Source organism: Suncus etruscus, chromosome 1 (assembly GCF_024139225.1).
Source record: "Suncus etruscus isolate mSunEtr1 chromosome 1, mSunEtr1.pri.cur, whole genome shotgun sequence".
In the NCBI taxonomy this organism is placed as follows: domain Eukaryota; kingdom Metazoa; phylum Chordata; class Mammalia; order Eulipotyphla; family Soricidae; genus Suncus; species Suncus etruscus.
Window position 1 is genome coordinate 85,564,769 of NC_064848.1, and position 17,471 is coordinate 85,582,239.

General features: G+C 44.8%; 2 protein-coding genes and 1 long non-coding RNA gene across 3 annotated transcripts in view; all 3 read left to right on the top strand.

Moving 5' to 3' along the window:
* Positions 1–5,573, top strand: part of SLC31A1 (solute carrier family 31 member 1) — a 36,317-nt gene extending 30,744 nt beyond the window's left edge. The window contains exons 3-5 of the mRNA XM_049784967.1: positions 961–1,033; positions 2,384–2,552; positions 4,708–5,573. Coding sequence (XP_049640924.1) covers positions 961–1,033; positions 2,384–2,552; positions 4,708–4,909 — 444 coding nt within the window. The 3' untranslated portion in view covers positions 4,910–5,573. The remainder of the gene's footprint in view (positions 1–960; positions 1,034–2,383; positions 2,553–4,707) is intronic.
* Positions 5,574–6,145: 572 nt separating this feature from the next.
* LOC126024834 (uncharacterized) lies at positions 6,146–7,866 on the top strand. Its single transcript, XR_007500938.1, has 2 exons — positions 6,146–6,940; positions 7,157–7,866. It is a non-coding gene; the product is annotated as an uncharacterized LOC126024834 (long non-coding RNA).
* Positions 7,867–8,126: 260 nt separating this feature from the next.
* On the top strand, positions 8,127–17,083 carry LOC126011489 (vacuolar protein sorting-associated protein 28 homolog). Its single transcript, XM_049775297.1, has 9 exons — positions 8,127–8,131; positions 10,278–10,340; positions 10,687–10,778; positions 11,752–11,765; positions 12,721–12,828; positions 12,945–12,968; positions 13,056–13,158; positions 16,368–16,374; positions 16,966–17,083. The coding sequence occupies exons 1-9, from the start codon at positions 8,127–8,129 to the stop codon at positions 17,081–17,083; spliced, it is 534 nt and encodes a 177-aa protein (XP_049631254.1).
* Positions 17,084–17,471: the final 388 nt, after the last annotated feature.

Below are 17,471 nucleotides of genomic sequence, written 5' to 3' on the forward strand. Positions count from 1 at the left end.
ATTGGGGCAGGAGAGAGAGCATGGAGGTAGTTGTTTGCCTTGCATGCAGAAGGATGGTGGTTTGAATCCCAGCATCCCATATGGTCCCTGAGCCTGCCAGGAGCGATTTCTGAGCACAGAGCCAGGAATAACCCCTGAGTGCTGCTGGGCATGACCAAAAAAAAAACCATAAATAAATAAATAAATAAATAAATAAATAAATAAATAAATAAATAAGTAAGTAAATAAGTAAATAAATAAAATAATTATTAAATAAAAGAAAGAAATCGCTTCTGATAGGCTCAGGGGACCATATGGGATGCTGGGAATTGAACCCCGTTCCGTCCCAGGTGAGATACATGCAAAGCAAATACCCTATCACTGCTATCTTGCTACCTCTCTGACCCCTGGATAATAAATTTTGAGTTTAGTTCTGGCCTAAGAAAAATAAAGAAAAGATTTTTTTCACTTCAATAAATATTTCTTTGAGGGGGGTTGGGCCACACCCATTTGATGCTCAGGGGTTACTCCTGGCTAAGCACTCAGAAATTGCCCCTGGGGGGACCATATGGGATGCCAGAGGATTGAACCTCGATCCTTCCTTAGCTAGCACTTGCAAGGCAGACAGACATCTTACCTCTAGCGCCACCTCACCGGCCCCAATAAATATTTCTTTCTTTTTCTTTTTTTTTTTTTTTTTTTTTTTTTTTTTTGGGTTTTTGGGCCACACCTGGCAGTGCTCAGGGGTTACTCCTGGCTGTCTGCTCAGAAATAGCTCCTGGCAGGCACGGGGGACCATATGGGACACCGGGATTTGAACCAACCACCTTTGGTCCTGGATCGGCTGCTTGCAAGGCAAACGCCGCTGTGCTATCTCTCCAGGCCCCCCAATAAATATTTCTAATGTATTAGTTTCTTTACCTAAAATTTCATTTAGAACTTTCTCTCATTTCTGAGTGAATATTTTGGTTTTTTTGGCAGCCTATGGCCTTCTACTTTGGCTATGAGAAAGTGGAAGTACTGTTCTCTGGTTTGGTGATCAATTCAGCTGGAGGTAAGTAAGCTACCTTTAATGTTTGAGGTGACAATCATGTGAAGAGACAGTGAAATTAAGTCTTAAGTCATGGCAGAACCATACAGGGACCCAAACCCTTTGAGCCAGGTAGTTCCACTGCTGTTTTATTTTTGTTTTTGGACCACAACTGGAAACACTCAGGGGTTATTCCTAGCAGGCTTTGGGGAACTTATGGGAGCCAGAAATTGAACCCCAGTCTGTGGTGTACAAGGCAAACGTCCTTACTTCCTTCACTGCTCTTTTGAGTATCAGTACAGTACATTCTTCCTAATTAGTGTTCATCTTTTTTGGGGGGGGGCCCACACCCATTAACACTCAGGGGTTACTTCTAGCTATGCGCTCAGAAGTCGCTCCTGGCTTGGGGGACCATATGGGACACCAGGGGATTGAACCGCAGTCCGTCCTAGGCTAGCGCTGGCAAGGCAGACACAGACACCTTACCTCTAGCGCCACCACGCTGGCCCCATTGGTGTTCATCTTAAGGACAGACTGCCTTAGCTTTGAGGCAACCCTTCCTTTGTGTCTATAATGCTGAGTAGGAGCAGCTTAATTCTGATTTCACAGGCTCTACCACAAAATACAAGATCTGTCTTGTACTTATAAGTTTGGAGAAGAAAGCATTTGTCTCTTTTTTTTTTTTTTTTTTTTGGTTTTTGGCTTTTGGGTCACACCCGGCAGTGCTCAGAGGTTACTACTGGCTCTACACTCAGAAATTGCTCCTGGCAGGTTCGGGGGACCAAATGGGATGCCGGGATTCAAACCACCATCCTTCTGCATGGAAGACAAACGCCTTGCCTCCATGTTATCTCTCCAACCCCAAATCATTCTCTCTCATCTTTACAGATAACTTTACAGTGTGAAAAATAGTCAGCACCTTGCTTACCTAGTTGTGTATAGCAAGCTGTCATCAGTCAGGTTACATGAAAATTTCTTTCTTTTATCTGAAATTAAAATGGGGCTGAAGCCATAGTACAGCTGGCAGGCTGCTTGCCTTGCATGTGGTAAACTGGGTTCAATCTCTGCTTCCCATGTGGTCCCCAAGTCTACCAGGTGTAATTCCTAAGCAAATGTTTTTTTTTTGGTGTGACCCAAAAATAAAACAGAAAAATCAGATAATGAGTTCCTTCATGAAGACGATGGTTTTCATTACTACTGGCTTAGTGGTTTTCTTCTGTGAAGCAATCACTATTGTAAAGAAGTGTCTACCTGTTTGTTGTATCAGAACTTTACAATATCACCCTTTTCTTAGTGTCTGTCTAGTTGGAACAGCACTCCCAGTTTAATAGTTTTGCACATCTCATGATCTTCATCTCTTCCTTTCCTACTTAGAAATGGCTGGTGCTTTTGTGGCAGTGTTTTTACTTGCAATGTACTATGAAGGACTCAAGATAGCCCGAGAGAGGCTGCTTCGCAAATCTCAGGTCAGCATCCGCTACAATTCCATGCCTGTCCCAGGACCAAATGGAACCATCTTGATGGAGACACACAAAACAGTTGGGTAAGAAGATTAAAAAGTTCCAGGTTTGGGCCAGAGTAATAAAATAGTGGGTAGAATGCTTGCCTTGAACATCACTGGCATGATTTTGACCCCAGCATTCATATTGTCAGAGCCAGGAATAACTCCTGAGAACCACCAAGTGTGGCCCAAAAATATAAAAAAAAAGTTCTAGGTTTTGTCTAATTTTAATCATGATTTATCTTTAACTATGACTATATTGATTGTTTTTGAAGAAGGTGTGAGAATAGATTTCTAAATATTTAATAAAATAACAACAACTTGAGGGCTAGAGCAATAGTAGAATGGGCAGAGTATAGGATAGCCTTGCACATGGCTGACCTGGATTTAACCCCCTAGATGACATATGGCTCCCTCAGCACTACCAGGAGTGATATATGAGAGCAGAGCCAGGAATAATCCTTGATGATAGCCAAGTGTGGCCAAAACTGAAAAATAATAACTTGAGAAAAGATTGAAATCAGGGTATAAACAGCATTTAATTTTGGTTCTCTTTGTCTCTGCACCTAGCAGTGCTCAGGGGCTACTCCCAGTCCCTTTGTCATGATATCTTGTGGTACTAGGGATTATCACTCAATTCCTACATGCAAAGCCCTCTGAGATATCTCCCCAGTCTTGATTTTATTCTATAAAAACTTTTCGTTGGACTAGAGAAATAGTTTAGTGGATGAGGGGCTTGCCTTCCATTTGGCCTGCTTGAGTTGATCCCCAGCATCCCATATGGTTCCATGAGTACCACCAGGACTGATTTCTGATTGCACAGGAATAATTTCTGTGATGACTTTTCCCACAAGTTGGAAAAATGCTTGAGATTTTTCCTTAGAAATATAGATCATGTGTGTGTTTGAAGCTAGATCATTTTTATTGAAACTTACTTAGAAAGATGTGAGGAGAAAGAAAAAATACATGTTCAAGAGAGCACATAGGCTTTGTCAGAGTGGAAAAAGCAAAGAAACATAGAGATGGGCAAGTGAGATACATGTTCAAGGGAAAACATGGCTTGACAACCAAGCCAGAAATATAGGTCTTAACACTAAATTTAAGAAGAGTTTGGGGGCCCGGAGAGATAGCACAGCGGTGTTTGTCTTGCAAGCAGCCGATCCAGGACCAAAGGTGGTTGGTTCGAATCCCGGTGTCCCATATGGTCCCCCGTGCTTGCCAGGAGCTATTTCTGAGCAGACAGCCAGGAGTAACCTCTGAGCACTGCCAGGTGTGGCCCAAAAACAAAAAAAAAAAAAAAAAAAAAAAAAAAAAAAAAAAAAAAGAAGAGTTTGGATTAGAAAGATGGTACCAGGGTTAAAGCACTACCCTTTCATTCTCATCACTACATATTGTCTCCTGAGCACGACCAAGGGTTTCCCGTGAGCACAGAGCCAGTAATAGCCTCTGGCCATCATCAAGTGTGGTGCCAAAACAAGCAAGTAGGGCCAGGTCAATAGTATAGTGAGGAGGGCATGTTTTGCCTAACATGCAGCTGTCCTAGGCCCCAGCATCCCATATGGTCCCCTAAGCACCACCAGATATGGCCCAAGAACAGGGGCAAGGGACTCTTTTTACCAATATCCATCTTTCTTTCCAACTTTCTGGTTTTATAGAACTTTTGTAAAGTCAGATAGTAAATCAAAAAAATAATTAGGAAGGCTTAGGGTATCCCTCTCAGAATCCAAGGCAGAGTCAATTCAGGGAATTCTTTCCTTTTATTCCAAAAACATTCTCCTACTGAAAAAAAAAATCACCCCTACTTATCTGGCCAGTGCCTATAAGACAGACAGGAACCATTGAGCCACCCACATCAGTACCCATGAGTTGCCAGGGTGACAGTGAGGCACTCCAATTCAAATTGGGCTTGTGGGGGGGTGGGGTGGAGAGATAGCATGGAGGTAGGGCATTTGCTTTGCATGCAGAAGGACAGTGGTTTGAAGACCAGCATCCCATATGGTCCCCCAAGTCTGCCAGGGGCAATTTCTGTCCGTAGAGCCAGGAGTAGCCCTTGAGCACTGCCGGGTGTGACCCAAAAACAAACTCACAAAAAACAAATTGGGCTTGTGATTCCAACTGGTGCCTCTGCCCACACAGTGCTAAGCAGTGTGCCAGAGACCTTCTAAGGGTCCCCGACAGTCATCTCTTTACCTTCTAGGCAGCAGATGCTGAGTTTCCCTCACCTCCTACAGACGGTACTGCACATCATCCAGGTCGTCGTCAGCTACTTCCTCATGCTAATCTTCATGACCTACAATGGGTACCTCTGCATTGCTGTGGCAGCAGGGGCTGGCACTGGCTACTTTCTCTTCAGTTGGAAGAAGGCAGTGGTCGTGGATATCACGGAACATTGCCATTAATGGCAAATCCCATGGTGTGGCCTTATCCATTGCAGCGGGAAGCAGTACAAGACTGGAAGACATATTCCCACTCTCATGTCTCCTCTTTTGCTCCTTGTCTAAACACACCACACAATCAGAGCTGTTCAGTAGAGGTTTAGCCTATGATCTCTGAGCTAATGTGATCGTCTCCTTTACTATTTTCTAATGAGCTGAAATTCCCTGTCTTGATGAAGACACCATGAGATGTCCTTCCCCTTCCCTTTTACATCGAAGTATACATTCTCATCTAATCCAGGTAGCTTTCTAGTCAATGACTTAATCACCTACTTTCTTTTTTATTGTTCGTGGTTTTTTTAACAAATGTGTAAATTTGTTGGGATTTTTTCCCCTTAACCAGGATTGATCACAACTGTTGGAAATTCTTGTCCAATTAAAACCAAATTTTGTAATAAAAGAAAAACTCGAGTTTTAGAAATGGTGAGTGGAAAATTCACTGTCCTCCCTGATGATGATTGTTGAACTGAAATCCTCTGGTGTAAATAGCACAGTTGTGGGGTGCATGAAAGTATGTATTCTTGGCTGGCTGCCTCATTAACTGTGATTAGGTTAGAATAATTTAGTGGCTAAAAAAGTTGACAATCAATTGAGCCAAACGTTTTAAAATAAAATAATTGGTATTTTACTTTGACTTGGTACCTTGATGTGTTACAGCTAACTGAAGCAAGAGTTTGAGGATCTTTTTTTTTTTTTTTTTTTTTTTGCCTTTGTTTCTTAAGATGTCTGCTTCTAAATCAGAGGTTTTCAAGCTCCAGACTCATCTGGAGGGTTTGCCAAGACACAAGTTGGTGGACCTCAAATCCAGAGCTAGTGCCCCCAGTATTGGCATTTCTAACAGTTTCCCAAGTGGAATTGGTAAGCAACGAGGAGACATCACATCAGAGTTCCTGCTTGAGACTATGGAAGCATCAACTGGTGTTGACATGGGTGTGTAATGGCCAGTAGTTCTGTCTGGACTTAAAAACTCATCCCCTCAACAGTGGCTGATGAATACTTCATCATTCCACACACACTCAGACCCAACTCTTTAGTCAAGTGCATCCACACAGGGCTATAGCCAAAATGACTCATCATGTCTGAAATCACTCTGGTATTTTTAAAGATCTGTGGTTTTTCAGGAGTGTTTTGAAGTTTGAGAGAGACCGCTCATCTTGATCAGCAGCTGTGTAAAGATGACCCATTTTCTATTTTGTCCAGAAAAGTAAAACCTCAGCTCTCACTGAGGAGCTTTATGTGGTGTAGGCTGCTGATGACCAGCTTTTCCTCATCCCCTTACATCCATGTCTGCTCAAGGGTAACCCTTCTCTACGGGACCACCTTTGTTACTCTTTGAGTTGAATTAAATTGTGAGTAGCCAAGACCCATCTTTCCATCAAGAATCATGTTGGAGTTTCATTCTGTTCCAGTTGTTAGTCACCAGTCTTGATCCTTTTCCAAACTACCTCTGCCAGGTGTTGAACCCTCCCTTCCTTGGTGCTAGATTCCAAGTGTGCCTCAGGATAGAGGAGATAAAACAGCAATACTGTTGGCCTTTGTTGTGGTTTCCAAGTTTATGCTTTCTCTGTGGGTGCCAGTTTATTGTGGAGGGTAAGGAATGTGGCAAGTCTACTGAATTGAAGTGAAAATATAAGAACCAGCATTTGAGGTGTGTTTCCTCTCATTTCAACCCCTCAGAGTGCGAATGACAGGTACTGACGAGTTCAACATGAAGGTGCAATGTAGCCTGTCATTACTCTCAGAAGCCAAGGAATAATAAAATCAGGGTTAATATTCAGTGACCCTGGTGCTCTAGAAATCATGGCATGAACTGCTATAAAATATCTTTTCTGGAACAGGACTTAAGGAATAAAAAAATAGAGGCTAATTCCGACAGGGTAAGATTGAAATCCACTCAGTGTGAGATAAACCTTCAGATTTTCAAGATTGCCTTAATGAATAGCTTGTATGTCTGAGACTTGAAACAGACTGCCAAAGGAACTGCCAAAGGAACGGGTTAGTGAAGAAAAGAAAGGATTGGGCCCGGAGAGATAGCACAGCGGTGTTTGCCTTGCAAGCAGCCGATCCAGGAGCTAAGGTGGTTGGTTCGAATCCCGGTGTCCCATATGGTCCCCTGTGCCTGCCAGGAGCTATTTCTGAGCAGACAGCCAGGAGTAACCCCTGAGCACCGCCGGGTGTGACCCAAAAACCAAAAAAAAAAAAAAAAAAAAGAAGAAAGGATTGAACCTTATATTCCTTATAATCCTGAGCTCTAGGATTATGGTTTTTATTATCCCATTGACCTTCATTTCTGATTCTTGTCTATTCAATGCATGACACTATTGTGGTTCCAAATTTTTCTTTTCCTCACCTGTGAAGACCGACTTAACTCATTTCTTTGTTCCCCTTTCCTGCTCTCTTCCCCTGAATTTAGTCTGTTACATTCTCCCTAGTCCTGGGGTAGGGGACCTTGCTGTATAGCTCATATTATCAATCAGAGTAAAACTTGGCCAAGGTTTAAGCTTACTTTCAAGAGCTGCTCTCCTACTGAAAATTCCAGAAGGCTGGGTACCTTGCATTGTTCTCACACACAGTTCAAGTCTTGGGTGCTGTTTCCCATGTAGAGGAACATCCCCTGGTTTCTACCGGGGAATGGGAGATTTGGGGTTCTGCCATAAGGGATTCCTTATAAGGTAGCTGGGAGGTGTAGAGTCAAGGAATACACTTCATGTCATTTGGTTTTAATTCTGCCCTCCAGCCGCTGCTTTCAAAAGATAGATCTAAAGATACAAAATATGCTTATTCATATAATGCCTTAATTATTGGGTCTACAATTACTGTTGACTGTTAGATTGTAAGCTCCCGGAGAGCAGTATTACTATAGTAGGAATGTTTTAACACTGTCATGTGCTAAAGAACAAATAAATATTTTGATTTTGTGATTCTCTGCACATCTGTTCTTCCTAGGGCTATTGTTCAGACAGTCCAAGCTGAGCCTGACCAGTCAGCCCTTTAAAAAGTCGCAGCATCTGCGATAATGGGCTAGGAAGATGGCCCAGAGGCCAGTTTCATCACGTGCAGGGTATGACCAACACAGCAGGACCTGACCAGTAACCGCATCACCAAGAGCCCTCCCACCCTGAAGTGGCCAGCTAGTCAAGAGCATGTCAAGAGGTCCTTTTGCACTGGGAACTGGGTCTCAATGACGTGCCCTGGATTCCTGAATTTAAAAGCTCTTGTCATTTCCTTCCTTGCATTTAAGCCTTCAGTTAAAAGACTGAGCTCAGTTTCTATGAATGGAAGTTTACTGCCAGGCTTTGATTGGGGCAAATCGCTACAAATTGAAGCAGTGGTTCTTCAGAGAATGCTAGTATCATTTGCCCTTCCTCCAGGCTCCCAAGACCTATTAGCATATTAGCATTCTAGTCTCCTTGAGTACAGTGAGTTTGAGAGTCCTGTCATCCTTGTTAGAATTCAGACTCCACCTAACTGGATGACTTTAGTAGTTTTTCTTTAAAAAAAAAAATTGGGGATGTTGAGCCTAGCATGCAATCCCTGGCATCCCAAGCCTGCCAGGGTAGTTTCTAAGCATAAAGCAAGGAGTAACTCCTGAGTGCCATCGGGTGTGGCCCCAAACCAAAATGAATAACTGGGGAGAGGGGGTAGTGGTTAGGACCACATCCAACAGTGGGTAGTGCCCAGGTGACCATATGTAATGCCAGATGTTAAAACCCAGTCAGTCACATGCAAGCAAGCAACCTTACTCTGATCATTGCAATCGTACAGCAGGTAGGGCATTTGCCTTGCACGGGGCTGACCTGGATTCAATTTTCAGCATCCTGTATGGTCCTGGAGCATCTCTAGGTGTGACTCAAAAACCAAAATAAATAAAACAAAGCTGGAGAAATAGTTAAAGTTAGGTTCTATCTTTGGCATCCCATAAGGTCTTCCAAGCACTATCAGAAGTGATCCCTGAGGGCAAAGCCAGGAGTAAGCCCTGTATGACCCCAAAACAAAACCCAAAAAATGCAATAGTACATATTTGAATTTGAATTGATATACATACATATATATTTATGTATGTATATATAATATATATATATAATGACTGGAGCAATAAATCACACAGCAGTAGGGTATTTGCCTCCACGTGGCTGATCTAGGACAGATCCAGGTTTGATCCCTGGCATCCAATACGGTTCCCTGAGCACCGCTGGGTGTGGCCCAAAAACCAAAAATAATGCACATATATATCTATATGTATAAAGCAGGGCTTCAATTTTTCCCACTTGTAACACCTGCCTAGGAAATGCTAGAGACAAGCAGTGCCAGATTCTTGAACTAATTACACATTTGGTTTGGAACTAATTTTTGGTTGTTGCTCAATCAGAAACCTTTAACTGTTGCCAATGTTTTTGTGGTTCTTCCCCTGCCCAACCCCTCATTCAACTACACAACCTGGTTTGTTGGATTTTGTTTTGGGAGACCAACACATCCAGCAGTGCTCAGAGACTATTTCCATCTTAGTGTTTGTGGACCATACAGTCCCAGGAACCTGGGTGTTAGGAATGCAAAGTATGTGCACTAGTCCTTGGGCTATATTTAAGAAGTTAGGGTATAGGGGCTGCAGCGGTGGCACAAGCGGTAAGGCATTTGCCTTGCACATACTAACCTAGGATGGACCATGGTTTGATCTCCCTGTGTCCCATATGGTTCCCCAAGCCAGGAGCAATTTTTGAGCGCATAGCCAGGAGTAATCCCTGAGTGTCACCAGTTGTGGCCCAAAATCCAACAAAAAAAGAAGTTAGGGTATAAAGCAGCCCAGAATATAAGACATACAAGAGATAGTAAAATTTGCATGAAGACCATAAACAGCAATACTCAGGAATCACTACTGGTATGGCTCAGAAGACCAGAGGGGGTGCAACCAAATCAGATTTGGCAGGGACAAGTGTCCCACCCAACAATACTTTCTAGCTCATAAATAGTTTTATTATCTGTTGATTATAACTCACTTTTCATGAAAATTAATCGCCCAGATAAAGTTGATTTATCTTAACAGGCACTAGACCATGGTCCTAAATGTGATAATTCAGAAATAAACACTATGGGCTATTTCCACTTTTGGGAAATCTGTGCATGTGCTCTCTCTCTCTCTCTCTCTCTCTCTCTCTCTCTCTCTCTCTCTCTCTCTCTCTCTCTCTCTCTCTCTCCCCCCCCCTATTCCCTTTCTCCCTCTCTCTCACCCTTCTTCCCTCCACTCCTGCCCTCCGCTCTCCCCTTCACCCTTCACAGGGGTGTGAGAAGTTAGAGACACACCAGCACCAGCCCTGACTTGCCCTACCCAAAGCAGGGTGAAGACCATGTATGATGTGGCCCTGGAGAAGGCCTATATCAAGGACTGCATCACGCACAGGTGAGCTTCTTGCAGATGCACCTAGGGCCCTGCAGGAGCTCCTGGTGCTCCTGGGACTGGGAGGGGAGCATCCCCATGGGAAGTGCCACCTGCTTCTTCCTGTGCCCAGGTATTGCCAACGGGAAAGGGCTGCAGGAGGACACCCCACCCTCACCCCTGTATGGCAGAGAAACCACCTGAAGAAACTCTGGTTCTGCCTTAACCCTAAAGGTTCCTGCATTGTGCAACACCAAGTAATCCTCAGCCTCTCTCCTGCTCTGTACAAGTCGTTTTTAGAACAATATAAGGTCATGGCTGCCCATCATCCTGCATGAGGGCAAGGCTGAAGGTGTGACTGATGCCCCAGGTATACAGCCACCTGTTCCTGCCTCCTGGTCCAATACAAAGCTGCCTTCCAGCAGGTCCAGGCCTCAGAAATGAGCTTCATCAATGAGTTCTGCTGCTGCAAGTTCCTCATGAGAAGTGGTTGTGTCTAAGATTTAGAATGAACTTTACCTAAATGTTTAGGTTAGAATATGTTATGCTGGGGCCGGGCGGTGGCGCTGGAGGTAAGGTGCCTGCCTTGCCTGCGCTAGCCTTCAAGGGACCACAGTTTGATTCCCCGGCATCCCATATGGTCCCCCAAGCCAGGAGCAACTTCTGAGTGCATAGCCAGGAGTAACCCCTGAGCATCACCGGGTGTGGCCCCAAAAAAAAAAAAAGAATATGTTATGCCTTTATGGGGCCAGGAAGGTGGCGCTAGAGGTAAGCTGTCTGCCTTGCAAGCGCTAGCATAGGACGGACCACAATAGTCCCAAATGGTCCCCCCAAGCCAGGGGCAATTTCTGTTTTGTTCTTGTTTTTTTTTTTTTGTTTTTTGGGCCACACCCGTTTGATGCTCAGGGGTTATTCCTGGCTACGGCTCAGAAATTGCCCCTGGCTTGGGGGACCATATGGGATGCTGGGGGATCAAACCATGGTCCTTTCCTTGGCTAGCACTTGCAAAGCAGACACCTTACCTCTAGCGCCACATCGCCGGACCAAGGGCGATTTCTGAGTGCATAGCCAGGAGTAACCCCTGAGCATCAAATGGGTGTGGCCCAAAGACCAAAAAAAAAAAAGAATATGTTATGCCTGTAGAGATAACATTGTTTTGGCTTCTGTCCTCTGCTTGCCTGAGGAATTTTTTTTTTTTTTTTTGGTTTTTGGGCCACACCCAGTAACGCTCAGGGGTTACTCCTGGCTATGTGCTCAGAAGTTGCTCCTGGCTTGGGGGACCATATGGGACACCGGGGGATCGAACCGCGGTCCGTCCAAGGTTAGCGCAGGCAAGGCAGGCACCTTACCTTTAGCGCCACCGCCCGGCCCCTGCCTGAGGAATTTAACTGCTATAAACAAGGCTTTGCTGTGAATTTAAGTACAGCAATAACAGGCTGCAGTTTTAAGGTAGAAAGATTAGGCCCAAAAGAACAGCCAGTTCCTGGAACCAGACCCTAGGGTTAAATGCCAGGAAATACATCCATATAAGGCTAAACAGCAGCTGACAGATAGCCAGATGACAACTGGCCCCTGAGTCTGTAGCAGTAGACAGATCGCCAGATGAAACTGCACCCTGGATCTGGAGATGCTTCACTGAGCTGACAGCCCACCATAACCTGATGCTACATTTGATTTTTGTTTTGTGGGTTACACCTGGCATCACTCAAGGTTACTCTTGGCTCTGAGCTCAGAAATTGCCCCTGGCAGGCTTAGGGGACCATATGGGATGTCAGGATTTGAATCACCACCCATCCTGGATCTGCTGCATGCAAGCAAACACCGTACTGCTGTACTATTTCTTTGGCCCTGATGCTACATTTGAACTACAAACACTCCTAGCCCAATCTTGTACTAAGGACCAATAATATATATATTGGTCCTTAGTAATATATATATATATATATATATATATATATATATATATATATATATATATATATATTTGTATTTTGGGACACACCCAGGAGCACCTGGTTACTTCTGGCTGTGCATTCAGAAAATCCTCTTGGCAAGCTGGGGGTATCACATGGGATGCCAGGGATCAAACCGGGTTTCATCACGGATCAGCAGCATGAAGGGTAAATGCCTTATTGCTGTGCTATCATTCCAGCCCCATGGGACCAATAATTTTAAAAGATCAATTCCCAGAGGTGAGGTGTCCCTTTAAATTTGGCCTGTGAGCCATTCTCAGGGTCCTCATTTCTTAGGAGATGTTGGACCCCAGCATGCTGGAATAAATTCCCTTATATTTACATTACTGCCTGTCTCCCTGGTGGTCTTTTGGATGGTAGATCTGACTTCTGGACTTAACACGAGCAGTGGGGGGAGGCTCATCTCCTGCCACAGTGTCCCTCCCCATCAGCTGGACTGTTCATTCGCCATGGAGAGGATCCAGGAGGACTGGCCCATCACTATCAAGGATGACAATAGCCATCTGAATCAAAATTGCTGCATCGCAGACATGGTTTCTGTGTGCTCCCAGGCAGAAAGGGCTCAGCCAGATCCCTATACACTGCGCAGGCCAGAGGGTTGGCTCTCAGAGGCCCCAGTCTCCCAGACCAGACCTCAGCCTGCTCTCACCTTCAGCTCTTCATCACGATGATGGACAAGGTGCCTTCTAGAGATTTGAGCCATGGTCGAGGTACCGCCGGCAACCACTGAGGGGGACCAGGACCAGGCTCGAGGTTGTGGGCCCAGCTACTGTGGCGTTTGCAGATACAGCCTGACCTACAGGAGCTAATGGAGACAATGCATCACATGAGCCACCTACCCCGGAACTTCAAGGGCCACCAGACCTTCAGTCTGTGACTGCATGTCCTCCATGAGTGACTCCATAGTGACTACATGTCCTCCAAAGCACACAAGCACCGCAACCTCCATGGCAGCACACACAGTAGGGGAAGTCATCGTAGAAAAACCCCAAATGGGGCTGGAGAGATAGCACAGCAATAGGGCTTTTGCCTTGCATGCAGCTAACCCAGGACAGACTCGAATTCTATTCCCTGCATCCCATATGGTCCCCCTCATCCCATATGAGCCTGCCGGGAGAGATTTCTGAGCTCAGTCAGGAGTAACCCCTGAGTGCTGCCAGATATGGCCCCAACCTCCCCCAAAGAAAGACAAACCCCAAACCTTTAGAGGTCAAGGTGTCCAAGAGAAAGTACAGATAATGAGCCGAGGCTCTTAATGTAAATTATTGGAACATCTATGCCCACCTAAGGGTGGGAAACCTGTATACAGTTTCCTATCTGTTACCCTTCTCTGGAAAAAAACTTTCAGAAATTATTATCCTGAAAACCTCCTCATTCCTCATAGTCCCTTATGAGATTGTAAACCCCCATAAGTTTAGCTAGCATTGAGAATCTGTTATTTGCTCTTCTTTCTATGACTGATTATTGCTGAACAGTAAATATCCAACAGAGGATAGTTCCAACAGACAGCCCCTTGACACCCATGCTTTCTCTCTAATGTCTGTCTTGGTTGTTTCTTTGTTTTTTAATTTAACCACCATGTTTACAAAAATTTTCTCTTTTTTTGTTTTTTGTTTGTTTGTTTTTGTTTTTTTTATTTTGGGTCATACTGGGCAGCGCTCAGGGGTTACTCCTGGCTCTATGCTCAGAAATTGCTCCTGGCAAGTTCGGGGCACCATATGGGATGCCGGGATTCAAACCACCGTCCTTCTGCTTGAGAGGCAAACACTCTATCTCCATGCTATTTCTCCAGCCCCAATTTACAAAAATTTTCATATTGCAATAGAATGTACACTATCCTTCACCACTGCCATCTTCCTACCACCAATGTCCCCACCCCAAACCCTTGCCTGTCTCTCAGACAGATATTCTGCCTCTCTCCCTCACTATCATTGTCATGGTAGTTTTCTTTGTGGTTAGTTTTCTTGCCATTTTTTGTGGCAAGATTCATGTCATGAGTTGGTCCTCCAGGCCAGTACTTGTTGGGTCTTCAGAACCATCATCTTCATTCTCTCTTTTTTTTTTTTCTTTTGGTTTTTGGGCCACACCCGGTAACGCTCAGGGGTTACTCCTGGCTATGTGCTCAGAAGTTGCTCCTGGCTTGGGGGACCATATGGGACGCCGGGGGATCGAACCGCGGTCTGTCCAAGGCTAGCGCAGGCAAGGCAGGCACCTTACCTCTAGCGCCACCACCCGGCCCCCTTTATTTTTTATTGATTTGTTTTTTTTGATAATTCGATTTGCTCTTATTACAAGCAATATAAAGTAAATGCCTTTGTGCCTGCTAAGACAGCATACTTGTATTTTGTTTTGTTTTTGTTTTTGTTTTTCGGCCACACCCGTTTGATGCTCAGGGGTTACTCCTGGCTAAGCACTCAGAAATTGCCCCTGGCTTGGGGAGAACCATATGGGACACCAGGGGATCGAACCGCAGTCCTTCCTCAGCTAGCGCTTGCAAGGCAGACACCTTACCTCTAGCGCCACCTCACCGGTAAGGCTCTCTTTTTTTTTTTTTTTTTTGGTTTTTGGGCCACACCCAGTGTTGCTCAGGGGTTACTCCTGGCTGTCTGCTCAGAAATAGCTCCTGGCAGGCACGGGGGACCATATGGGACACCGGGATTCGAACCAATCACCTTTGGTCTTGGATCGGCTGCTTGCAAGGCAAACGCCTTTGTGCTATCTCTCCGGGCCCCATCTTCATTCTCTAAGCATGGTGATGTTCTATGATGCTTTCAATAGTGTCCTTTGCAATGTGGTTTGTTTCCACATGTTCTATGTGTTGTGCTGGTGTACACTGATTTTGTTTTCTCAGTCGAGTGGCTTGTGTGCGCCTCTCAGCTTAACTTTGTCCTTTGGGGAAGGGGGAAATCACCCCTTTGTTTCTCAGGGCTTCTGCCACCCTTGGCCGAGCTAGTGTTCCTGCTGCTTTTGTGTTTCTGGGCAGGTGATGCCTGTTGTCTTGTTTTCTTAATCCTCATGGTGATCCTGCTACAAGATAGGAGCTAGCCTCTGACAGATGGTAATCTGATGGAGATCTGGAATAGTAAGAAAAGTCTGCTGAACAACTTGGATTGGTGAAACTGAAGAAACCATGAGGATCCAGAACTGAAAGAGGGATACCCCCATCAAATGAATGAGTGTTCTGGGAATTTGTCAATCAGGGTTATAATGGGGAATAGTACTTCTAGAGAAGATGAGTACATTCATATCATAAAATCGCTAATGTGCAGTATGGGAATAAAAAATAAGGAAGCCTATCAACAATTATTTCAGACTATTAAGCATCATTGTAATCTGCTATCTTTACGAGGCTCCTTAGGTTTGAAGCAATGGAAGAAATTATCTTAGAATTGAGAAAGGGCATCCGACAATGGACATCTATATCAATTACTATGTGGTCCCTTAACAAACTTAATTTAGTTAGTTTTAAATTCATTACAGTCAGGAGAAGGTAGACTTCAAAAAATAAAAAAAAAAAGAGGGAAGAAAAAGTAGTGATAGTAGTGAAGAGGGGGAGAATAAGTCCCTCTCCATAATTGCTAATAATCATCAGTATTCTCACAGAGATCAGAGATATGAACAAATAAAGAATACTCATCCTGAGTGTGTAATTAAAGAAAAACACTCAGAGATCTGGTAGATGCCAGGACACATCCTTGACATCTTAGTCAAAGCCTGCTTAAGAAAATGCTTAAAAACCTGTTAAGGCAAGATCTTGATGAAAAAAAAATCTTTAACCAGGGCTGCTATGGCTATTTATCCTAAACCCATACACTTGGTATGAAATTTCACTTCAGTCATCTTCGTGGTACAATGTTGTTGGTGGTGCCATAGTAAACTAGCATTTTAGCGCCAATTCTCAACAAAGTGGACAATTTGTATACCCTGGAAGGGTGTTCCAGAAGCAATAGCAGTGGCAATTAATGCTATTAGTCCCATGATTCCCAAAATGAGCAATGATATAAGTCTTGGGAAATTTTCAAATCTTGTTTAAAAGGCTTTTTATAATAAACATTGAATGTGAAGGCTGGAGTGATAGTACAGTGGTAAGGTGTTTTTGCCTTGCACACCCAGGATGGACAGGGTGTTTGCCTTGAATGCTGCAAACCTGAATGGACCTGGTTCAAACCCGGGTCTGTCAGGTTGGCCGCTTGCAAGGCAAATGCCCTATCACCTATCACTTCAGCCCCTGTCATGTTTTTATTTTTTTATTTATTTTTTGGTTTTTGGGCCACACCCGGCATCGCTCAGGGGTTACTCCTGACTGTCTGCTCAGAAATAGCTTCTGGCAGGCACGGGGGACCGCATGGGACACCGGGATTCGAACCAACCACCTTTGGTCCTAGATGGGCTGCTTGCAAGGCAAACACCGCTGTGCTATCTCTCCTGGCCCCCTGTCATGTTTTTTTTTTTTTGTTGTTGTTGTTGTTGTCATTTTTTTTTTTACTTTTCACAGTTACCCTGTTTTAGGCCCATTCACTTGACGCTGGACTCTGACAACACACTGCCCACAGCATAAACTACAGCACATATCCTCCAGACCTTGGCAACATATAAACACCTTCCAGCCCACCTCAGCATAATGCACACTTACATACCCCATGCACACTCCCAGTGACCCACCCTGTGCCCTGCAGGATGCAGACCCTGAGCGGCATGTCACCTTCCAATGAACTAGATGACTCCCAGGTGTGCCTGATGCTATTTGACCTAGAGTCAGCCTACAATACCTTCAACCTTTTTCTGCATGCCTGAGCCCACTGCCAGGCCCTCTGAGGCTCTGCTCTTGGCACTGCCCACCACCCCACAATAAAGAGAGATTTCCCCCGCTTCCCTGCTGTGGGTTGCTTGTCCCTGGCTGGCCCTGCCCTCCTGGCTGCTTCTGGTCTAGTGGCTTCCCTGCTGTGGGTTGCTTGTCCCTGGCTGGCCCTGCCCTCCTGGCTGCTTCTGGTCTAGTGGCTTTGGTTTTGACCACAGTTGTCCCCAGGGGAACCTGCCTTAGATTCCACATGATACATCCCAAAGGCTATGGACACGCCTGCCCCACAGCTGCAGTGAGCCCAGCATAGGGCCACATACCCCACCCATGACAGTTAAGCTGTGTAGGAGTCCTGGCTACAGTTCACTAGAGACTATGGGTCTG

What these genes read in the sequence shown, in the direction of transcription:
- LOC126011489 (XM_049775297.1), top strand. An exon ending in AAGGACTGCATCACGCACAG is followed by an intron (nt 10,341 to 10,686) that starts GTGAGCTTCTTG and finishes CTGATGCCCCAG; the next exon opens with GTATACAGCCACCTGTTCCT. An exon ending in GCATCGCAGACATGGTTTCT is followed by an intron (nt 12,829 to 12,944) that starts GTGTGCTCCCAG and finishes TCTCACCTTCAG; the next exon opens with CTCTTCATCACGATGATGGA.